The following is a 25,641-nucleotide window of genomic DNA, read 5'->3' on the forward strand; positions in this document are numbered from 1 at the left end:
TGGTGTGCATGCACTGTCTATTATAGATGAAGATTTCACAGAATGATCAGCATGTAATTCTGCACTTCTCCTGTAGTGGGCACTGTACAGACAACTTTCCTAGGCCAAACTATGCTGTTTGCTTGAGGGGTGAGAAGCTGGACTTGTGGCGCTTAAGAATAACACAGAATATTTTATAAAGAGATTTCTTTTATTAAAAAAAAGAAAGGCATCTGAATGCAGCCAAACGTCTGTGACAGTTAATGCTATAATATATCTGTATAATGATCAGAGCTCAAATCCCCTGCTTCCCTTCACACAGCCATAGAATCATAAGATACATGCATATCTGCCTTCTGCTGCTACCAGGTGCATATACCATTGAGTTCAATAGGCTGTGTATACATCTGTCTGCGCTGAGCTCCCCCTAGTGGTGTGGATATAGAATGGTTTTTATATGGCTCATTCAGTCCGTGTGTGACTATAACACTATAGACTGCAGGTTTTTAACTTTGTTTCTGCTTTCTTGCTTGGAGATCTTTCCCACCCTTGACGTATTTTGGTAATCCTGGTGTCGATGCATGGGATTATTAGGACGAGCTTCAGGATGAGAACCACGCATGGAATGACCAGGGAAAGTGTGTACACGGGGGGCATATACCATCTGTATCTATCAAGTAGGAGGAATCTATTCCAGCCAAAGACCATCGCATGTCCTGTGCACAGCAGCAGAGTCAGATATCCCAGTTTTGACTGCAAAACAAAATACAATAAGTTATTACATTACATTGCTTTAACCCCTTAAAGGACATCTGTAGCAAAATACAACTTATCCCCTATCCACAGGATAGGGGATAAGTGTCTGTTCGTGGGGGGTCCGAGCTATCTCCTGCACGGGTCCACGGCTCTGCCACGTCGCGGCTGACACGCCTCCTCCATGTAGTTCTATGGGAGAGGCGGGGAGGCAGCGTTCGTGTCTCCCTCCTCTCCCATAGAACTGTATGGGGAGGGGGCGGGGAGGAGGTGTAACCGTTGACCTCTCTAGTTCTTACTGAGCGCTAATACGGGGGCCCCGTTCAGGTGATCGTGGGGGGTCCCAGCGATTGGACCCCCCGCGATGAAACACTTATCCTGTGGTTAGGGGATAAGTGTAATAACACTGCACTTGTCCTTTAAGGGCCCATTTGACCTTAAAGGGGTACTCCGGGGAAGTTAAGAAAAATAAAAATGCCCTAAGCCATCACAATACCTGTTATGTGTCTCCTGTAGTTATTCATGTGATTTTGGCAGTTCCTTTGGCCCCTGATGTCTCCTAAATACTTTTTTTCCTTATCTGCAGCATAGACTACAACTCCCAGAATTCAGCTCTGTGTAATGGCTGCCAGCCAACTGCTTTCACTATCTGTGTGCAGGCTTACACTGCAGCTCTCTCACACACACACACACACACACACACACACACTCACACACACACGCACACGCACACTGGGGGAGATTTATCAAACTGTGTGAGAGAAGAGAAAAAGTGGAGGGATTTTCCCACATCAACCAGCTAACAAGCTGAGGTAAAGTGAAAGCCGAGCTGTGATTGGCTGCATATGGGGAAATCTCTCCACTTTTTCTCTCACACAGTGCTATGAATTTTTCTGTGTTCTGAATGGCAGCATATTCAAAAGAAAAACAGCAGCTACGGTATGTGCTCAGTAGTGACTAAGAATCTTCACTGCTTTTTCTCTCACAAGCTCCTCACACAGGGAGGGGAGGTGTGGCTGTACAGCCAGAGCTCTAGCCCAATCAGAAATCAGACAGAAATCATGTGGTGTTGTCTTGATGGGAGGAGCTGCTCTCACTGAGGAGACAACGTGGATCTAAAAAATAAATTTTTCTCTCACTTTCTGCATGTAGGTGACAGCTGAAAGAGGAAAACTGTTGTATATAGCTAATGAATGATATTTAGACAAATGCATAGGTTGGTGAGAGGGAAAGAATGGGCTATGGATTTAGTTCCCCGGAGTACCTCTTTAACCCTTTAAGGACTCAGGGTTTTTCAGTTTTTGCACTTTCGTTTTTTCCTCCTTACCTTTTAAAAATCATAACCCTTTCAATTTTCCACCTAAAAATCCATATTATGGCTTATTTTTTGCGTCGCCAATTCTACTTTGCAGTGACATTAGTCATTTTACCCAAAAATGCACGGCGAAATGGAAAAAAAAAACAATGTGCGACAAGATCGAAGAAAAAATTCCGTTATGTAACTTTTGGGGGCTTCCGTTTCTACGCAGTGCATATTTTGGTAAAAATTACACCTTATCATTATTCTGTAGGTCCATACGGTTAAAATGATCCCCTACTTATATAGGTTTGATTTTGTCGTACTTCTGGAAAAAATCATAACTACACGCAGGAAAATTTATACGTTTAAAAATTTCATATTCTGACCCCTATATCTTTTTTATTTTTCCACGTACAGGGCGGTATGAGGACTCATTTTTTGCGCCATGATCTAAAGTTTTTATCGGTATGATTTTTATTTTGATCGGACTTTTTGATCACTTTTTATTCATTTTTTAATGGTATAAAAAGTGACCAAAAATGCGCTTTTTTTTTACTTTGGAATTTTTTTACGCGTACGCCATTGACCGTGCAGTTTAATTAATTATATATTTTTATAGTTCGGACATTTACGCACGCGGCGATACCACATATGTTTATTTATTTATTTTTTTACACTGTTTTATTTTTTTTATGGGAAAAGGGGGGTGATTCCAACTTTTATTAGGGAAGGGGTTAATTACCTTTATTAACACTTTTTTTTTTACTTTTTTTTTGCAGTGTTATAGCTCCCATAGGGACCTATAACACTGCACACACTGATCTCTTGCACAGATCACTGGCGTGTATTAACACGCCTGTGATCAGTGTTATCGGCGCTTGACTGCTCCTGCCTGGATCTCAGGCACAGAGCAGTCATTCGCCGATCGGACACCGAGGAGGCAGGTAAGGGCCCTCCCGGTGTCCTGTAAGCTGTTCGGGACGCCGCGATTTCACCGCGGCGGTCCCAAACAGCCCGACTGAGCAGCCTGGTCACTTTCACTTTCGCTTTAGAAGCGGCGGTCAGCTTTGACCGCCGCTTCTAAAGAGTTAATACCGCACATCGCCGCGATCGGCGATGTGTGGTATTAGCCGCGGGTCCCGGCCGTAGATGAGCGCCGGGACCGCCGCGATATGATACGGGATTGCAGCGCGATCCCGCTTCATATCGCGGGAGCCGGCGCAGGACGTAAATATACGTCCTGCGTCGTTAAGGGATTAAGGACCAGGACAATTTTCGTTTATGTACTTTCATTTTTTCCTCCTCCCCTTCTAAAAATCATAACACTTTCAATTTTGCACCTACAGACCCATATAAGGGCTTGTTGTTTGCGTCACCAATTGTACTTTGTAATGGCTTCAATCATTTAATAACAAAATCTACGGGAAAACTAAAAAAAAATATATATATATGTGGGGTGAAATTGAAAAAAAAAATACACATTTTGTAAATATTGGGGGCTTCCGTTTCTACACAGTGAAGTTTTCGGTAAAAATTACACCTTATCTTTATTCTGCAGGTCTATACGGTTACAAGGATACCCAATTTATATAGGTTTTATTTCATTTAAAAAATTATAACTACATGCAGCAAAATTAGTATGTTTAACCCCTTAACGACGCAGGACGTATATTTACGTCCTGCGCCGGCTCCCACGATATGAAGCGGGATCGCGCCGCGATCCCGCATCATATCGCGTCGGTCCCGGCGCTCATCAATGGCCGGGACCCGCGGCTAATACCACACATCGCCGATCGCGGCGATGTGCGGTATTAACCCTTTAGAAGCGGCGGTCAAAGCTGACCGCCGCTTCTAAAGTGAAAGTGAAAGGGACCCGGCTGCTCAGTCGGGCTGTTCGGGACCGCCGCGGTGAAATCGGGCCCTTACCTGCCTTCTCGGTGTCCGATCGGCGAATGACTGCTCCGTGCCTGAGATCCAGGCAGGAGCAGTCAAGCGCCGATAACACTGATCACAGGCGTGTTAATACATGCCTGTGATCTGTGTAAAAGATCAGTGTGTGCAGTGTTATAGGTCCCTATGGGAGAGATCAGTGTGTGCAGTGTTATAGGTCCCTATGGGACCTATAACACTGCAAAAAAAATGTTAAAAAAAAGTATTAATAAAGGTCATTTAACCCCTTCCCTAATAAAAGTTTGAATCACCCCCCTTTTCCCATAAAAAAATAAAACAGTATAAAAAAAATAAATAAATAAACATATGTGGTATCGCCGCGTGCGTAAATGTCCGAACTATAAAAATATATCATTAATTAAACCGTACAGTCAATGGCGTACGCGCAAAAAAATTCCAAAGTCCAAAAAAGCGTATTTTGGTCACTTTTTATACCATTAAAAAATGAATAAAAAGTGGTCAAAAAATCTGATCAAAACTAAAATCATACCGATAAAAACTTCAGATCACGGCGCAAAAAATGAGTCCTCATACCGCCCTGTACGTGGAAAAATAAAAAAGTTATAGGGGTCAGAAGATGAAATTTTTAAACGTATAAATTTTCCTGCATGTAGTTATGATTTTTTCCAGAATCGCGACAAAATCAAACCTATATAAGTAGGGTATCATTTTAACCGTATGGACCTACAGAATAATGATAAGGTGTAATTTTTACCGAAATATGCACTGCGTAGAAACGGAAGCCCCCAAAAGTTACAAAATGGCGGGTTTTTTTTCGATTTTGTCGCACAATGATTTTTTTTTCCGTTTCGCCGTGCATTTTTGGGTAAAATGACTAATGTCACTGCAAAGTAGAATTGGCGACACAAAAAATAAGCCATAATATGGATTTTTAGGTGGAAAATTGAAAGGGTTATGATTTTTAAAAGGTAAGGAGGAAAAAACGAAAGTGCAAAAACGGAAAAACCCTGAGTCCTTAAGGGGTTAAAATTGGTATCTTCTGACCCCGATAAAAAAAAGCCCAATTTTGGACTTTGGTATTTTTTTACGTGTACGACATCGATTGTGCGGTTAAACTACCCTTATATTTTAATAGTTCGGACATTTACGCATGTGGCGGTACCACGTATGCTTATTTTTATTTTTTTTATTTAAAAAATGGGAAGGGGGGTTCAAACTTTTATTCGGAAGGGGTTCATTAACTTTTATGAGGGCTCATTTTTTGTGCCGTGATCTGTAGTTTTTATCGATACAATTTTTACTTTGATCATGGCGTCTAAAGGGTTAATGGTTCTATTTCTTTAGACCACATGGTCTTCACATTCGAACCAGTGGTCTCGAACTGTGGCCCATCAGATGTTGTAAAACTTCAACTCCCAGCATGCTCGGACAGTCGTTGGCTGTCCGGGCACGCTGGGAGTTGAAGTTTTGCAACATCTGGAGGGCCGCAGTTTGAGACCACTGCTTTAGAAAAAGCACTGGATATAGCAAAGTGCAGAACATACCTGGACAAACCTGAACTCTCTCCAGTTGACGGCATTGCTGACAGAGGGTAGAGAGGTTATTCCCAGGACAATGTAGAAGAAAAATCCCAGGATTCCTAGTGCTAAATAGGTGTCACTTCTCCAGGTCAGGGGTTTCTCGAAAGCTCTGGTTTTATTCAACATTACCTATTAAGAATAGAACAAGAATTATTTCTAACTTTCTATCTATCTTTCTCATATCTACTGCATCTATCTCATATCTATCTATCTATCTCATATGTATCTATCTCATATCTATCTATCTATCTATCTATCTATCTCATATCTATCTATCTATCTATCTATCTATCTATCTATCTAAGATGCAGAAAGTACAGCAGCACACCCAGTAGTAAAGTTCAAAAATTGGGATTTATTGACCCATATCAAATGCGACGTTTCGACGGCATCCCGCCATCGTTTTCAAGCATGATACACAGGTTACAACATCCACATTATATCAGGTGTGTAATTAACGAACAATCAAGTGTAAACAGTATTATAAAAGTGATCAAACACACAATCATAAGATTAAGGTGTATACAAAATATAAAATACATGAGTGACAAACCAATACAGTCATGGCATAAACATACATTAAACACGATCTATATAAAATAGGTGTATATCGGTTTCCCTAGACCAAAGTCCACAGGTGCGCCATATCGGCAGTGAATTAAAAACAATTAAACATGTTTTTAATTGTTTTTAATTCACTGCCGATATGGCGCACCTGTGGACTTTGGTCTAGGGAAACCGATATACACCTATTTTATATAGATCGTGTTTAATGTATGTTTATGCCATGACTGTATTGGTTTGTCACTCATGTATTTTATATTTTGTATACACCTTAATCTTATGATTGTGTGTTTGATCACTTTTATAATACTGTTTACACTTGATTGTTCGTTAATTACACACCTGATATAATGTGGATGTTGTAACCTGTGTATCATGCTTGAAAACGATGGCGGGATGCCGTCGAAACGTCGCATTTGATATGGGTCAATAAATCCCAATTTTTGCACTTTACTACTGGGTGTGCTGCTGTACTTTCTGCATCTTGGATTATCTGAGCCGTCTGCGATTGGGACTGCTATCCTTGCTTGCACCCCAAGATTCCGTCAGAATACGTGGTTGTGCTGCCTACCCTCTACATTGATATCTATCTATCTATCTATCTATCTATCTAACTCATATCTATCTATCTATCTAACTCATATCTATCTATCTATCTATCTCATATCTATCTATATCATATCTATCTCATATCTATCTATCTATCTATCTATCTATCTATCTATCTCATATCTATCTATCTATCTCATTTCTATTTATCTATCTCATATCCATCTATCTAATATCTATCTATCTATCTCATATCTATCTATATCATATCTATCTATCTATCTATCTATCTGTCTGTTGATATATCATTACTATGGTATTTCAGATGTTTTTCGGAAATGTTAGTCACACTCAAGTTATGCAGGTGGTAAGGATATAGTACTGTAGAACTATATTATTGTAGTTCTAACTTCTATGTGGACTGTATATTTACTATGCTCGCTAACTCACAGTTTCTTATGATCCAAATATAATTAATTTGCTATAAAACCCTCAACGTGCCGCAATTCCCATGGCAGCCACTGGGCGACCACATATAGACACGAGCAGCCATGTATTGTAAAATGTATTATTCAGAGACGTTTACTACATGCAGTCACATTGGGATGTGCTGAGCCAAGAGGAGAGGGTTTGATAAAGTGTTGTCTCAAGACTGGAAGCCCCTGTCCATATGAACTATAAGGACATGTGCACTTCACAGGGGAGGGTCCTCTTCTTGGGACCCCTTCTCTGTAAAAGAGTAGAAAGTTTTTCTGGCTAAGCCATTGCATCCACACATTATAGGGCCTTCTATCCATGTTATGATGTGTCTTTTCCTGCCATTAGGGCCAATATCAGCTTTTCTAACACCTGAGGTGAAAAATGAATTGTTGCCTCTCATCATAAAAATCGTGATTAAAAAAAAAAAAATCGGCAAAATATAAAAATACAGGAAAAGTGTGCTGTATAGCTCTATATATAATATTCATAGTTACCAAATGACCAGCTGCCATTTACAGATCATTGGTTCAATAGAATCTGTGGTGTATAGCAGAATCTGTGGTGTATAGCAGCAAAAAATTTAGACTTAGTGGGATTGACATCTTCTCTATGGAACATGCTGCTCTTGGGGATTCTGCAATCTGCCACCTGAGGCGAGTTATTCATTTCACCTCATGGCATTAAAGGAGCACTCCGCCCCTAGACATCTTATCCCATATCCAAAGGATAAGGTATCAGATGTCTGATTGCGGGGATCCCGCCACTGGGGACCCCATGCGATCTTCCTGCTGCACCCGCCTTTCGGTTAGAGCACCAGGTGCAGCGCCAGAGGCTCGTTATGTCACAGCCACGCCTGCTCGTTATGTTAAGGCCATGCCCCCTCCCATAGACTTGCATTGAGGGGGTGTGGCTATGACATCACAAGCCTCCGCCCCGCATCACCAGTCATCCGGCATGGAGCGAAGTTCTCTTCGTGCAGCAGATGTCTGGGGTTCTGCAGCCGAGATCGCAGGGGTTCCCAGCGGCGGAACCCTCGCTATCAAACATCTCATCCCCTATCCTTTGGATAGGGGGTAAAATGTCTAGGGGCGGAGTACCCCTTTAATAACAGAACGCCCAGCCCAGTGAATGTGTCCCCCCCAGGAGGAAAGTGGCTGTTTCCAAAGTCCAAGGAAGTTCTTGGTGGGAAACTCTTCTGGCAGAAAACCATTCTTCTATGTAAAGTTAGCTCCATCGGAAAACCTTCCCTCTTATCTGGGCATGATCTCTCCCCAGTACCCCAGTATGTAAATAATAACTCTAACCATACATAGGAATACATTACTTGATTGATAATAAATGTCTCTGTCCTGTGCCGTGCACTGTATCGAATCGGAATAACAAGAGTATAAATGGCATGGAGGAAAGCATAGGACAACGCCACCAGCCCCAACTGCTTTCTACATAACATCCACCGATCCAACCAGTTGGGGAATCGGCTGTACTTGGTGCCTCTATAGAGTTGAATGATGGCGGCAAAGGCACCGGGAAGATAACACAAAGCCAACAACATCAAGGAGACGACAGGGAAGATCCTGTTGGGAATGGTGATCATCAGAAGATAGGAGACATCAATGTTTTTTTCTGCGTTGTAGATGATGTCTTGGATTACACAATACAGGAACACCAGCACGGTCAGTCCTGCACAGGTGCACATGGGAAGTCTCCACATTGGGAAGAGCTGCAGCGGATAGTCCTCTATCTCCTTGGCCATTCCTAAAGATCCCTTGTCTTGTGGCGTCAACCCAATGGCCCGGATGATGTCCATTATCTGTTGTTTGGCTTGACTGTCATTCGAACATACAAAGACCTGGAATGTAAATGATACAAATATAAGTGTCCTTCAACCCTATAAAGAAATTTATGTGCTGCAAAGCTTCATGCACCATTTTTTTTAGGACTTGGAGTATAAAGCTTAAAGGAGTAATCCAGTGTAGAACAACTTTTCCCATTTCCTAAAGATTGGGGATAAGTTCAGATCACAGGGGTCCAATCGCTGGCCCCCCCGCAATCTCCTGTATGGGGCCCAGCTCCATTGCCATAAAGCGTGCGTTGACTGCTGCCCCGTACAGAAGATCGAGGGGGGCCGCAGCAGTTAGACCCCTCGTGATCTGGAACGTATCCCCTGTTCTACACTGGATTACTCCAGGAGAACTTTGCCCCTAGACATCTTATCCCCTAGGCGCAGAGTACCCCTAGTGACTGGAACCCACGATCTCCATGCAGCACCTAGCAATGCTCTTAACATTATGTTCAGAAATATGGTTCTGGCAGCTGTTGTCATGATGTCATGCCACACTGCCACGCCCCCTCCCATAGACATGAATGGAGGGGGCGTGGTGTCACAGCACAAGGGGGCGTGGCATAACGTCACGGCCACAGCTGCTGGAATGTTCAGAATGCCGCTGGGTGCTGCATGGAGATCGTGTGGGTTAGAGATCTGTACGGGGCATCTTATGCCCAATACAAACTGCCCTATACATGTGAATTCAGCCTGACAGTCATACAACTGGTAACAACTCAGCAAAAGGTGACAACTTAAGAACTAGGAAGAATATTTACTGTTTATATATATTTTTTAATTTTTTTTTTATCTTTTCACTTCTGGAAATTAATTGTAAAGTTGATGTTTTTGTTTGAATCATGTGAAAACTATTGCGAGTAACACGTCTGACACGTGAGAAAGAAAGAATTGCAGAGGAAATGACGGATTTACATTTTGCTGTTCTGCTGTTAATTTGTGCTCACTTTTGACTTTTGTGTTAAAGTTTTAATGGATTTTTCCTCTGGCAATAGTTTATTTTTAAAATTTTTTTTTTTTTTTTTAGGATACTGTAAATTCAAATTTGAGAAAGTAGTACAGTTTGGAAACACTTTGAAAACTGTAAGGCTATGTTCACACAGCAGATATTTTGTGAAATGTCCACCTGAAAAATTCCCCATTCCGCAGACAGTGGGCGCCAGCTTAACATGCCGGCACTAGGACTGCTTAGGTCTTTTACAGTTTGGCTTTATAACTACATAAATATATGGCAAATATTGCCAAGGGACTAAATTGTAAATGCCCCTACATGCCCTTTCTATTAAAAGACTTTTGATTTAAGGGTTGTCAATGACTAAAAATACATGGCTGCTTTCGTCCACATACAGCGCCCCACTTGTTCACAGGTCTTGTATAATATTGCAGTTCGGCCCCATTTGGCATCAGCTCCAGGCTTAACCACAGGACAGGAGTGGCGCCACATCTTGATGAATGCAGCCACGTTTGTTTAACCAATTTATTACTATTCATCTAAGCATTACCTGTCTGCTGGCATCCAGACTCCCCGACTGCAGAGCCCATGCAGAGACTGTATTAAATGCTTTGACAACTGTGGCTCTGGGTACGATCTGGGCGAGGTACTCGGCATTGGAGTCAGGGTATTGGTTTATTGTAAGGTTATTGCTGACGTCCACCAGTATTTTACCCTCCAGGGCTTCTTTGAGGTTCTTCAGAAAATCGTAATGGTCCCTTTGCACCGCCACAATGATAATGGAGCAATTCTGTACCGCTTCTGCGTGACTCAGCACCTCAGCCCCTCTGGGCAACAAGCTGGTTTCACCCGGATGACGACTTCCAAATACCACTGAATATCCATTTTGCATCAATTTGGATCCAAGCGATCGTCCAAAATCCCCTGTTCCGAAAATACATATGCTGCCGTGCTTCTCCCCGAAATCCGAGCACAGTGGTATCATGACCTTGGTTCCCATTGTCTGAAAGAGAGACACTGACATTCAGTTAGTAAAGTGGTAGGTATGAAATAACATACATCTGCCAATGAGAGGTGCACAACCCATGCCCACTTTCCACTAAATCATTGCTGCCTCTAGGGGGCGAATTATGTGGCTCAAGTAAATGAATAGCGCTTGTTTACGGAATATATATATATATATATATATATATATATATGAAAAATCATAACAGTGTTATAAAAACGTACTACAAGATACTACAAGATCCTATGATTTTGCGTATGCATCACTGGACTAATACGGCTACTCCTTACAATATATATATATATATATATATATATATATATATATATATATATATATATAAATGAGGGGTTCTGCTTTTATGTTCTAAATATAATGGCCCTGATTTACCATTGTAAACTTTCACGTTTTGTCGGGCTGTGTGCCGCACTCTGGCGTATTGCGCCAGAAATTCTGTCTGCGGCAAAAATAAAAAACCCGACCAACTCTCAATTTTTCTGAGAAAAACAGAAAAAGGGGTGTGCCTGTCGTGGAAAGGGGGTGTGGTCACAGAAAAGGGGCGTGCCCCCGACATTTTCACAAAACCTAACATATTTACTGAGGTTTCTACAGAAAATGTGGTGGATTTGAGCTGAGGAAAACCCAACAGACCAGAGCATGTGTAAAAAAAAAAAAAGCAAAGTGTAGGGAAAGTGGAAAATGTAGGGAAACCTTAGGAAATATTGTGGAAAATAAATTGTAGGGAATTAAAACCCACAAAGAAACCTACACAACACTCTTAGTAAATCAGGGCCAATGTGTAAACCATGCCAATAAAACTGAAGAATGAAGGAGATGAACACCTGGCAGCAGGGGCGGACTGACCGGCCGGTCCATTCGGATGTCGTCCAAAAGGCCCGCTGTCTGCCGCATCTCATATAAAATCTAAAAAAATGTATTTATTTTTTTAAATAGCTGGGCCCGACATGGGGAAAGGGCCTACTGCGGCCGTTAGGTCTATGCCGCTCCGATGTCAGAGCCGGGCCCAGAGCTGTTACAGTTATTCCACTCCCAGACAGCCACTGTAGCAGCGGCTCTTTAAGAAAACTGCAGTTGCTGCCTGGGAGAGGCGCTTAGGTTACATGAACTTCACGTCTAAGCGTGGCAGTGCCGGAGTTCACTGCTGCCACCGAAGACCAGTGTGCCTGCCCTGCTTGTTCTTAGTGTACAGAGCCCTGCTTGTCCTTAGTGTACAGAGCCCTGCTTGTCCTCAGTGTACAGAGCCCTGCTTGTCCTTAGTGTACAGAGCCCTGCTTGTCCTCAGTGTACAGAGCCCTGCTTGTTCTCAGTGTACAGAGCCCTGCTTGTTCTCAGTGTACAGAGCCCTGCTTGTCCTCAGTGTACAGAGCCCTGCTTGCTCTCAGTGTACAGAGCCCCGCTTGTCCTCAGTGTACAGAGCCCTGCTTGTCCCCAGTATACAGAGCCCTGCTTGTCTTAAGTGTACAGAGCCCTGCTTGTCCCCAGTATACAGAGCCCTGCTTGTCCTCAGTGTACAGAGCCCTGCTTGTTCTCAGTGTACAGAGCCCCACTTGTCCTCAGTGTACAGAGCCCTGCTTGTCCCCAGTATACAGAGCCCTGCTTGTCCTCAGTGTACAGAGCCCTGCTTGTCTTCAGTGTACAGAGCCCTGCTTGTCCTCAGTGTACAGAGCCCCGCTTGTCCTCGGTGTACAGAGCCCTGCTTGTCCTCAGGGTACAGAGCCCTGCTTGTCCTCAGTGCACAGAGCCCGCAGGAACTGTAGTGAGGTAGACAGTCATCCTCACCACAGTTCCCTCCATAAATACTCTGTGCTGCTATTCTATTCCTGTAATAAATCTAAGAGGCCTCACCCAAGCAGGGGGCAAAAAAGGTATGTGGCTTATGAATGGACTAGTTGATATTTTCTACCTACCTTTCACTGCTCACTATATGATGGCACAGTCAGAGATATGAGTTATATATCTGACTGTGCCATCATGTAGTGAGCGGTGAAAGGCAGGTACTCCGGTGGAAAGAAAAAATAATAATAATAAAAATAAAAATAAAAATATATATATATATATATATATGTGTGTGTTTAGATGACACAGACAAATAAAAACTATTAATCTTGGGTTTAGGAGCATGTGAAACATTATATAAGTTTACCATATGCATTTTGAATACTTTTCATTGCTGTTTGCCCTCACTTCAAGTGATGACAATTAATAATGATAACAATTAATTAATAATTTTTGAAAATGAAAATAAACAGTTATATAAAAAAAAAATGATGGTCATGTGATGGGCACATTGGCACAGATATCATATACCTATGTGCCCATCACATGATCAGAACCGAGTTTCCCAACCAGGGTGCCCCCAGCAGTTGCAAAACTACAACACGCAGCATGCCCGGACAGCCAACGGCTGTCCGGGCATGCTGCGTGTTGTAGTTTTGCAACAGCTGGAGGCACACTGGTTGGAAAACACTGCATTAAAAGTAAAAACAAAGCTTCCCTGAACACCGTGATCTTAAAAACCACACAGAAAAGGTAAAGAAAGACGAATGGAATAACCTTTCAGCGTTCTGTGAATAACAGCTCTACTATCTCTTAATACATCATATAAAGGCACCACTAAGATAATAAAGAATATACAGTATTGTTTAACATGATAAAAATGGTTTAGCCTTGGGAAATATACTCAAGCCTGAATTAGGAGAGGATGCGGAGGAAAAACAAGTTATTAGTATCAGCGCTTTCCTTTTATACATTACTGAATACATTTACTAGATGTAAAGCCCTAATTGTTCCATCTCTCGTCTCTTCTATATCTGGTGCTTTATTGTAGGGTGAATAGTCTAATCCAGCATATGGATAAAAGAGAAGCGGAAATATGTACAACACACAGCGTACTGAGAACTATAAACATAATGTACCGTACTGTACTGTGTTTTCTTCAAGATATGAATCTAAAGGGGTATTCCGGTTTCAGAAGATTGTATTTACATAAAACTTTCACCCCCAAGACATTTAATTTACTAATATAGCGTTATGATAAATTCCTCTGGCTTCAGAATGTGTTTGCATGATCTAACTGGAAAGGAAGTTGTGTAGTCCTCTCATTGTCAGTGTGGTGTTGTCTCTGCAGCTCCCTCAACTCCTCCCTATTTAAAGGGGTTATCCAGGAAAAAACTTTATATATATATATATATATATATATATATATATATATATATATATCAACTGGCTCCAGAAAGTTAAACAGATTTGTAAATTACTTCTTGTTACGCCGAGCGCTCCGGGTTCCCGCTCCTCCCCGGAGCGCTCGCTTCACCTCCTCCGCTGCAGCGCCCCGGTCACGTCCTCTGACCCGGGGCGCTGCGATCCTGCTGCTAGCCGGGATGCGATTCGCGATGCGGGTAGCGCCCGCTCGCGATGCGCACCCCGGCTCTCCTACCTGACTCGCTCCCCGTCTGTTCTGTCCCGGCGCGCGCGGCCCCGCTCCCTAGGGCGCGCGCGCGCCGGGTCTCTGCGATTTAAAGGGCCACTGCGCCGCTGATTGGCGCAGTGGTTCCAATTAGAGTTATCACCTGTGCACTCCCTATATTACCTCACTTCCCTTGCACTCCCTTGCCGGATCTTGTTGCCTTAGTGCCAGTGAAAGCGTTCCTTGTGTGTCCCTTGCCAGTGTTTCCAGACCTTCTGCCGTTGCCCCTGACTACGATCCTTGCTGCCTGCCCCGACCTTCTGCTACGTCCGACCTTGCTTCTGCCTACTCCCTTGTACCGCGCCTATCTTCAGCAGCCAGAGAGGTGAGCCGTTGCTAGTGGATACGACCTGGTCACTACCGCCGCAGCAAGACCATCCCGCTTTGCGGCGGGCTCTGGTGAAAACCAGTAGTGGCTTAGAACCGGTCCACTAGCACGGTCCACGCCAATCCCTCTCTGGCACAGAGGGTCCACTACCTGCCAGCCGGCATCGTGACAGTAGATCCGGCCATGGATCCCGCTGAAGTTCCTCTGCCAGTTGTCGCTGACCTCACCACGGTGGTCGCCCAGCAGTCACAACAGATTGCGCAACAAGGCCAACAGCTGTCTCAACTGACCGTTATGCTACAACAGTTGCTACCACAGCTTCAGCAGTCATCTCCTCCGCCAGCTCCTGCACCTCCTCCGCAGCGAGTGGCCGCTCCTGGGATACGCTTATCCTTGCCGGATAAGTTTGATGGGGACTCTAAGTTTTGCCGTGGCTTCCTTTCCCAATGTTCCCTGCATCTGGAGATGATGTCGGACCTGTTTCCCACTGAAAGGTCTAAGGTGGCTTTCGTAGTCAGTCTTCTGTCCGGAAAAGCCCTGTCATGGGCCACACCGCTCTGGGACCGCAATGACCCCGTCACTGCCTCAGTACACTCCTTCTTCTCGGAAATCCGAAGTGTCTTTGAGGAACCTGCCCGAGCCTCTTCTGCTGAGACTGCCCTGTTGAACCTGGTCCAGGGTAATTCTTCCGTTGGCGAGTATGCCGTACAATTCCGTACACTTGCTTCAGAATTGTCCTGGAATAATGAGGCCCTCTGCGCGACCTTCAAAAAAGGCCTATCCAGCAACATTAAAGATGTTCTGGCCGCACGAGAAATTCCTGCTAATCTACATGAACTTATTCACCTAGCCACTCGCATTGACATGCGTTTTTCTGAAAGGCGTCAGGAACTCCGCCAAGATATGGACTCTGTTCGCACGAGGCGTTTCGTCTCCTCGGCTCCTCTCTCCTCTGGTCCCCTGCAATCTGTTCCTGTGCCTCCCGCCGTGGAGGCTATGCAGGTCGACCGGTCTCGCCTGACACCTCAAGAGAGGACACGACGCCGTATGGAGAACCTCTGCCTGTACTGTGCTAGTACCGAACACTTCCTGAGGGATTGTCCTATCCGTCCTCCCCGCCTGGAAAGACGTACGCTGACTCCGCACATAGGTGAGACAGTCCTTGATGTCTACTCTGCTTCTCCACGTCTTACTGTGCCTGTGCGGATGTCTGCTTCTGCCTTCTCCTTCTCTACAGTGGCCTTCTTGGACTCTGGTTCTGCAGGAAATTTTATTTTGGCCTCTCTCGTCAACAGGTTCAACATCCCAGTGACCAGTCTCGCCAGACCCCTCTACATCAATTGTGTAAATAATGAAAGATTGGACTGTACCATACGTTTCCGCACGGAGCCCCTTCTTATGAGCATCGGATCTCATCATGAGAGGATTGAACTTTTGGTCCTCCCCAATTGCACCTCGGAGATTCTCCTTGGACTTCCCTGGCTTCAACTTCATTCCCCAATCCTGGATTGGTCCACTGGGGAGATCAAGAGTTGGGGGTCCTCTTGTTCCAAGAACTGTCTAAAACCGGTTCCCAGTAACCCTTGCCGTAACTCTGTGGTTCCTCCAGTAACCGGTCTCCCCAAGGCCTATATGGACTTCGCGGATGTTTTCTGCAAAAAACAAGCTGAGACTCTACCTCCTCACAGGCCTTATGATTGCCCTATCGACCTCCTCCCGGGTACTACTCCACCCCGGGGCAGAATTTATCCTCTCTCTGCCCCAGAGACTCTTGCCATGTCCGAATACGTCCAGGAGAATCTAAAAAGGGGCTTTATCCGTAAATCCTCCTCTCCTGCCGGAGCCGGATTTTTCTTTGTCTCCAAAAAAGATGGCTCCCTACGTCCTTGCATTGACTACCGCGGTCTTAATAAAATCACGGTTAAGAACCGCTACCCCTTACCCCTCATCTCTGAACTCTTTGATCGCCTCCAAGGTGCCCACATCTTCACTAAATTGGACTTAAGAGGCGCCTATAACCTCATCCGCATCAGAGAGGGGGACGAGTGGAAAACGGCATTTAACACCAGAGATGGACACTTTGAGTATCTGGTCATGCCCTTTGGACTGTGCAATGCCCCTGCCGTCTTCCAAGACTTTGTCAATGAAATTTTTCGTGATCTATTATACTCCTGTGTTGTGGTATATCTGGACGATATCCTAATTTTTTCTGCCAATCTAGAGGAACACCGCCGGCATGTCCGTATGGTTCTTCAGAGACTTCGTGACAACCAACTCTATGCCAAAATTGAGAAATGTCTGTTTGAATGCCAATCTCTTCCTTTTCTAGGATATTTGGTCTCTGGCCAGGGACTACAGATGGATCCAGACAAACTCTCTGCCGTCTTAAATTGGCCACGCCCCTCCGGACTCCGTGCTATCCAACGCTTTTTGGGGTTCGCCAATTATTACAGGCAATTTATTCCACATTTTTCTACCATTGTGGCTCCTATCGTGGCTTTAACCAAGAAAAATGCTGATCCCAAGTCCTGGCCTCCTCAAGCAGAAGACTCCTTTAAACAACTCAAGTCTGCCTTTTCTTCGGCTCCCGTGCTCTCCAGACCTGACCCTTCCAAACCCTTCCTATTGGAGGTTGATGCCTCCTCAGTAGGAGCTGGAGCTGTTCTTCTACAAAAAAATCCTTCCGGGCATGCTGTCACTTGTGGTTTTTTCTCTAGGACCTTCTCTCCAGCGGAGAGGAACTACTCCATCGGGGATCGAGAACTTCTAGCCATTAAATTAGCACTTGAGGAATGGAGGCATCTGCTGGAGGGATCAAGATTTCCTGTTATTATCTACACCGACCACAAGAACCTCTCCTACCTCCAGTCGGCCCAACGGCTGAATCCTCGCCAGGCCCGGTGGTCTCTGTTCTTTGCCCGATTTAATTTTGAGATTCACTTTCGTCCTGCCGATAAGAACATTAGAGCCGATGCTCTCTCTCGTTCCTCGGATGCCTCAGAAGTTGATCTCCCTCCGCAACACATCATTCCACCTGACTGCCTGATCTCCACTTCTCCTGCCTCCATCAGACAGACTCCTCCAGGAAAGACCTTTGTTTCTCCACGCCAACGCCTCGGAATCCTCAAATGGGGTCACTCCTCCCATCTCGCAGGTCATGCGGGCATCAAGAAATCTGTGCAACTCATCTCCCGCTTCTATTGGTGGCCAACTCTGGAGACGGATGTTGGGGACTTTGTGCGAGCCTGCACTATCTGTGCCCGGGATAAGACTCCTCGCCAGAAGCCCGCTGGTTTTCTTCTTCCTCTGCCTGTCCCCGAACAGCCTTGGTCTCTGATTGGTATGGATTTTATTACTGATTTACCCCCTTCCCGTGGCAACACCGTTATTTGGGTGGTCGTTGATCGATTCTCCAAAATGGCACATTTCATTCCTCTTCCTGGTCTTCCTTCTGCGCCTCAGTTGGCTAAACAATTTTTTGTACACATTTTTCGTCTTCACGGGTTGCCTACGCAGATTGTCTCGGATAGAGGGGCCCAATTCGTGTCTAAATTCTGGAGAGCTCTCTGTAAACAACTCAAGATTAAATTAAATTTTTCCTCTGCATATCATCCCCAGTCCAATGGACAAGTAGAAAGAATTAACCAGATCCTGGGTGATTATTTGCGACATTTTGTTTCCTCCCGCCAGGATGACTGGGCAGATCTCCTTCCATGGGCCGAATTCTCGTATAACTTCAGGGTCTCTGAATCTTCCTCCAAATCCCCATTTTTCGTGGTGTACGGCCGTCACCCTCTTCCCCCCCTCCCTACCCCCTTGCCCTCTGGTCTGCCCGCTGTGGATGAAATTTCTCGTGACCTTTCCATTATATGGAGAGAGACCCAAAATTCTCTCTTACAGGCTTCTTCACGCATGAAGAGGTTCGCGGATAAGAAAAGAAGAGCTCCCCCCGTTTTTTCCCCTGGAGACAAGGTATGGCTCTCCGCTAAATATGTCCGCTTCCGTGTCCCTAGCTACAAGTTGGGACCACGCTATCTTGGTCCTTTCAAAATTCTGTGTCAAATTAATCCTGTCTCTTATAAACTTCTTCTTCCTCCTTCTCTTCGTATCCCTAATGCCTTTCACGTCTCTCTTCTCAAACCACTCATCCTCAACCGTTTTTCTCCCAAATCTGTTCCTCCCACTCCTGTTTCCGGCTCCTCGGACGTCTTCTCGGTCAAGGAGATTTTGGCTGCCAAAAAGGTCAGAGGAAAAAATTTTTTTTTAGTAGACTGGGAGGGTTGTGGTCCTGAAGAGAGATCCTGGGAACCTGAGGACAACATCCTTGACAAAAGTCTGCTCCTCAGGTTCTCAGGCTCCAAGAAGAGGGGGAGACCCAAGGGGGGGGGTACTGTTACGCCGAGCGCTCCGGGTTCCCGCTCCTCCCCGGAGCGCTCGCTTCACCTCCTCCGCTGCAGCGCCCCGGTCACGTCCTCTGACCCGGGGCGCTGCGATCCTGCTGCTAGCCGGGATGCGATTCGCGATGCGGGTAGCGCCCGCTCGCGATGCGCACCCCGGCTCTCCTACCTGACTCGCTCCCCGTCTGTTCTGTCCCGGCGCGCGCGGCCCCGCTCCCTAGGGCGCGCGCGCGCCGGGTCTCTGCGATTTAAAGGGCCACTGCGCCGCTGATTGGCGCAGTGGTTCCAATTAGAGTTATCACCTGTGCACTCCCTATATTACCTCACTTCCCTTGCACTCCCTTGCCGGATCTTGTTGCCTTAGTGCCAGTGAAAGCGTTCCTTGTGTGTCCCTTGCCAGTGTTTCCAGACCTTCTGCCGTTGCCCCTGACTACGATCCTTGCTGCCTGCCCCGACCTTCTGCTACGTCCGACCTTGCTTCTGCCTACTCCCTTGTACCGCGCCTATCTTCAGCAGCCAGAGAGGTGAGCCGTTGCTAGTGGATACGACCTGGTCACTACCGCCGCAGCAAGACCATCCCGCTTTGCGGCGGGCTCTGGTGAAAACCAGTAGTGGCTTAGAACCGGTCCACTAGCACGGTCCACGCCAATCCCTCTCTGGCACAGAGGGTCCACTACCTGCCAGCCGGCATCGTGACACTTCTATTAAAAAATCTTAATCATTTCAGTACTTATGAGCTTCTGAAGTTAAGGTTGTTCTTTTCTGTCTAAATCCTCTCTGATGACACCTGTCTCGGGAAACGCCCAGTTTAGAAGCAAATCCCCATAGCAAACCTTTTCTAAACTGGGCGGTTCCCGAGACACGTGTAATCAGAGAGCACTTTGACGGAAAAGAACAACCCTAACTTCAGAAGCTCATAAGTACTGAAAGAATTAAGATTTTTTAATAGAAGTAATTTACAAATCTGTTTAACTTTCTGGAGCCAGTTGATATATATGAAAAAAGTTTTTTCCTGGAATACCCCTTTAAGGGCAGGAAATTGTGTAGTCCTCTGCTTGTCAGTGTGGTGTTGAAGGGCGGAAGCTTGAATTGCGCCTTGTGTGTGTACTAGGGGCTACTTTGGTGGTCTTGATGAGTGGTATAGTGTCTAATAAACAGGCTGTACGCATTTTGACACCCCCGGCAACATTTTTGCTGAATACTTCGGGAAATGCATTGCATTTTGCAGTCTATGAAGACAGCGCATTTCCGAGTGGTTCTAGTGCCGTCTGATTTGTCCGCACCTACCGCACTTTTGTTTGCACCTACCGCACTTAGAGTGCTCGCCCACAATTTTTACGAGCGGATATTCTGCTGTTCTAATGGGCCTTAAAATTGTTGTAGATCTTAAAGGGGTACTCCAGTGGAAAACATTTATTTTTTTAAATCAACTGGTGCCAGAAAGTTAAACAGATTTGTAAATTCCTTCTATTTAAAAATCTTAACCCTTCCAGCACTTATCAGCTGCTGTATGCTCTGGAGGAAGTTCTTTTCTTTTTGAATTTCCTTTCTGTCTGACCACAGTGCTCTTTGCTGACACCTCTGTCCATGTCAGGATAGGTTTGCTATGGGGATATGCTCCTGCTCTGGACAGTTCCTGACATGGACAGAGGTGTCAGCAGAGAGCACTGGTGTCAGACTGGAAAGAACTACACAACTTCCTGTGGGGCATACAGCAGCTGATAAGTACTGGAAGGATTACGATTTTTTTTTAATAGAAGTCATTTACAAATCTGTTTAACTTTGTGGCACCAGTTGATTTAAAAAAAAAAAAAAAAAAAACACCTGAGTACCCCTTTAATAAATATATATATATATAGCTATGTTTCTGCACGATTTCTGCAATTCCACACAATGGCCCTCATTTACTATTGCAAACCTGACATGTTTTGTTCTGTTGTGCGCCAGATTCTGTCGCATTGTGCCAGAAATTCTGTCTGCGCCAGATTTTGCGCCAGTATTTGTGCCAGAAGTGGAAAAAACCCTGACTAACTCTCCATTTTGCTAAGAAAAGCCCCAAAAAGTGTCGTGGCCGCTGTGAAAAGGGGCCATGGTCTCCCAAAAGGGGCGTGTTCCCGACATTTTCACAAAAACCCAACATATTTACTAAGCTTTCCACATAAAATGTGGTGGATTTGAGCTGAGGAAAACCAGACAGATCAGAGAATGTGTAAAAAAAAGCTAAATGTGGGGAAAGTGGAAAATGTAGCGAAACCTTAGTAAATACTGTGGAAAATAAATTGTAGGGAATAAAAACCCACAAAGAAACCTACACAACACTCTTAGTAAATAAGGGCCAATTTATTTTTCTGCAACGGGCTGAAAATGCTAAATTAGGGCTGAAATTCAAAGCCCTTTTGACTTTAATGGGATTCCACTGTGGAATTCTGCAAATTTAGAGACTAATCATTAATGCAGAATTTTCGTGGCAGAACTGCGGGCGCAAAAATTCCTCTCTGTGAATGCAAAAGCGCAATCCTGTTAAAGTCTATGGATAGTAAATTTCGGTAGAATTTCCAGCAGAATTCTTCCGCGGATCTCTGCACGGAAATTCTGCCGCGTGAACATAGCCTCAGGATAGTAGCTTACTAATGCGCTATAGACGTAGTTTGCTTACAGAGGATGGTTTAGACTGAATAAAATTGTAGCGAAATTCCAACATTACTCTGAACCTAACAGGAAGTACCAATTCACCAATAGTGATGAGCAGCATAGGCCATATTAGAATTCGTGATATTCTAAATATTCGTAAAATCGTGAAGTGCCGATATTCACGAAAACAATTCGCTATTTGAATATTCGCGCTCAACACTATTCACTAACATCAAGCAGATATCTTAACATAATTAATAACTTAAAAAAGTCTATTTAAAAGCCGATATTCAGGGCAGCAGCGTTGCTAGGGTTGGTGTCTCCAAGTGCGGTAGAAAATGGTGTCAGCCTGTTGTGATGCCTGCGGTGTAGCACGTTGGGGAAAATTATTTCCAGTATAATAATCAAATTGCCAAGTAGGGGGAAAGCACTAAAGAAATTTCTACCATGTTAAACTGCAGCTCCCAGTATGACCTAAGCAGTGGTAAGGGTATGCTGGGAGCGCACTCTGATCCTCTATATGAAAATGATAATTAGTAGAATACTGCCAGACACTGTATCCTCGGAATATAATACTGCCACACACTGTACCCTCTATATAAAATACTGCCACACGCTGTACCCTCTATATAAAATACTGCTACACACTGTACCCTCTGAATATAATACTACCACACACTGTACCGTCTGAATATAACGCTGCCACACACTGTACCCTCTATATAAAATATTGCTACACACTGTACCCTCTGAATATAATACTACCACACACTGTACCCTCTGAATATAATACTGTCACACACTGTACCCTCTATATAAAATACTGCTACACACTGTGCCCTCTGAATATAATACTACCACACACTGTACACTCTGAATATAATACTGCCAGACACTGTACCCTCTGAATATAATACTACCACACACTGTACCCTCTGGATATAATACTACCACACACTGTACCCTCTTAATATAATACTACCACACACTGTACCCTCTGAATATAATACTGCCAGACACTGTACCCTCTGAACATAATACTACCACACACTGTACCCTCTGAATATAATACTACCACACACTGTACCCTGTGAATATAATACGACCACACACTGTACCCTCTGAATATAATACTCCCAGACACTGTACCCTCTAATTTTAAACCTGCCACACACTGTAGCCTCTAAATACAAACCTGCCAGACACTGTACCTTCTGAATATAATTCTACCACACACTGTACCTCTGAATATAATACTACAACACACTGTACCCACTGAATATAATACTGCCACACACTGTACCCTTCTGAATATAATACTGCCACACACTGTACCCTCTGAATATAATACTACCACACACTGTACCCTTTGAATATAATACTGCCATACACTGTACCCTCAAAATATAAACCTGCCAGACACTGTAGCCTCTAAATATAAACCTGCCAGATACTGTACCTTCTGAATATAATACTGCCACACACTGTACCCTATGAATAAAATACTGCCACGCACTGTACCCTCTGAATATAATACTACCACACACTGTACCCTCTAAATTTAAACCTGCCAGACACTGTAGCCTCTAAATATAAACCTGCCAGACACTGTACCATCTGAATATAATACTACCACACACTGTACCCTCTGAATATAATACTACAACACACTGTACCCTCTGAATATAATACTACCACACACTGTACCCTCTGAATATAATACTGCCACACACTGTACCCTCTATATAAAATACTGCCGCACGCTGTACCCTCTATATAAAATACTGCTACACACTGTACCCTCTGAAGATAATACTACCACACACTGTACCGTCTGCATATAATACTGCCACACACTGTACCCTCTATATAAAATATTGCTACACACTGTACCCTCTGAATATAATACTATCACACACTGTACCCTCTGAATATAATACTGACACACACTGTACCCTCTGAATATAATACTACCACACACTGTACCCTCTGAATATAATACTGCCATACACTGTACCCTCTAAATATAAACCTGCCAGACACTGTAGCCTCTAAATATAAACCTGCCAGACACTGTACCCTCTGCATATAATACTGCCACACACTGTACCCTCTATATAAAATATTGCTACACACTGTACCCTCTGAATATAATACTACCACACACTGTACCCTCTGAATATAATACTACCACACACTGTACCCTCTGAATAAAATACTGACACACACTGTACCCTCTGAATTTAATACTGCCACATACTGTACCCTCTGAATATAATACTACCTCATACTGCACCCTCTGAATATAACATTGCCATACAGGGCACCCTCGGAATACAATATTGTAACATATTGTAGCAAATAATTCTTTATATCTGTATGCTGTATAGAGGTAGTGAAGGGTGGATGGGGTGACACCATTGTGGGATTACTTCCCACTCGGTGGTGTCACCCCATTTGTGAGTGTCACCCGGTGCGGTCCGCAACCCACGCAACCCCCTAGCAATGCCACTGATTCAGGGACTAAAGCCTACTTTACATTGAAACTGAAAACAACAACAAAATAACAATATAAAACTATATGTAAAAACCTGTGCAGAGGAAGAATGATGCCGTTGCCCATAGCAACCAATCAGATTGCTTCTTTCATTTCTCAGCGGACTTTTAAAAAATGAAAGTGAAAGTGATCTGATTGGTTGCTACGGGCAACTGCACCACTCTTCCTTTACACAGATTTTGATAAATCTCCCCCATATGAGTGGGAACATAGGAAAGTGAGAATAAAATATGCTCCAGAGTCTAAAATGGCTGATAACAGGGAGAACAGATTGCACATAGACTAGACAATATAAACATTGATTATTTACATAATTCAAACAAAAGTACTGTAAACAATACAAATAAATAAACAAGCAAAATAGCTAAATGCGGCTTTCGGAAATTCTTTCTAGAGCAGTGTTTCCCAACCAGGGTGCCAAATGCTGTTGCAAAACTACAACTCCCAGCATGTCTGGACAGCCAAAGGCTGTCCGGGCATGCTGGGATTTGTAGTTTTGCAACAGCTGGAGACTCACTGTTTGTAAAACACTGTTCTAGAGTCAACAACATCGCAAAAAGTATAAACAGGTGTATCAGAGCTGAAATATGGTAACAGTAAACTGAATTGAGATTTACCAGCAGTCCCATGTAAAATGACTTACGCTTTGCTACGTCTTAATCCAAAAGGCACTTTCAGAACTAGTTACGAGCGAAATACTCAAACCCAGCTGAGAATATGCAGAATGGTATGTTCCTTTCTCTCGGTATCTGGACACTACATATGCTCGCCACTAGTGTCTGGCAGCTGCCGAGCAGATATAAAGCCAGCCCCAAATAGTTATTATTTTTTTTTTTTTCCTATTGAATAATGCAAAACAGTAATTCTAGGGGAAAAAAATTGATTTCCCGGCATTACTAAATTCCCAAGCCAATGCCATGATCCAAAAAGGAAGAAGCTCTCGGCTATTTTTTGGAGGAATTTTAAGCAACATGCATTATGCTGTAGACCAGTATTTCCCAACCAGGGTGCCTCCAGCTGTTGTAAAACTACAACAGTTGTAGTTTTGATCCTCTTAACCCTCTTAATCAATAACGATTGATGCATTTTAATTGCAAAATGACAGGGTTGTGACTGGCAACCCTGCACCCTGATTGTGGGGTGCTGATCAGTTTATCTGGTTGACAAAGACCTTCTGAAGGTCTCTGTGGAGGCCATATTGTCTCCATCAAAGGATAGCGGATAAGTAATTTTTTTACTACACAATTCCTTTAAAGGGGTAGTCCAGTGGTGAAAAACGTATCCCCTATCCTAAGGATAGGGGATAAGTTTGAGATCGCGGGGGGTC

The 25,641-nt window shown here is 44.1% G+C and overlaps 1 protein-coding gene across 4 annotated transcripts in view; it reads right to left on the bottom strand.

Moving 5' to 3' along the window:
- Nucleotides 1–213: 213 nt before the first annotated feature.
- The window catches only part of LOC130272986 (metalloreductase STEAP4-like), a 33,185-nt gene continuing 7,757 nt past the window's right edge, over nucleotides 214–25,641 (bottom strand). The window contains exons 1-5 of one of the 4 annotated variants that reach the window (XM_056519078.1): nucleotides 24,958–25,081; nucleotides 10,459–10,911; nucleotides 8,441–8,965; nucleotides 5,488–5,652; nucleotides 214–732 (exon numbers count right to left, since the gene is read on the bottom strand). In XM_056519078.1, the coding sequence (XP_056375053.1) occupies nucleotides 469–732; nucleotides 5,488–5,652; nucleotides 8,441–8,965; nucleotides 10,459–10,908 (1,404 nt within the window). In that variant the 5' untranslated portion in view covers nucleotides 10,909–10,911; nucleotides 24,958–25,081 and the 3' untranslated portion in view covers nucleotides 214–468. The other 3 variants (XM_056519079.1, XM_056519081.1, XM_056519082.1) reach the window with 3 other exon arrangements.

Source organism: Hyla sarda, chromosome 5 (genome assembly GCF_029499605.1).
Source record: "Hyla sarda isolate aHylSar1 chromosome 5, aHylSar1.hap1, whole genome shotgun sequence".
Classification (NCBI taxonomy): Eukaryota; Metazoa; Chordata; class Amphibia; order Anura; family Hylidae; genus Hyla; species Hyla sarda.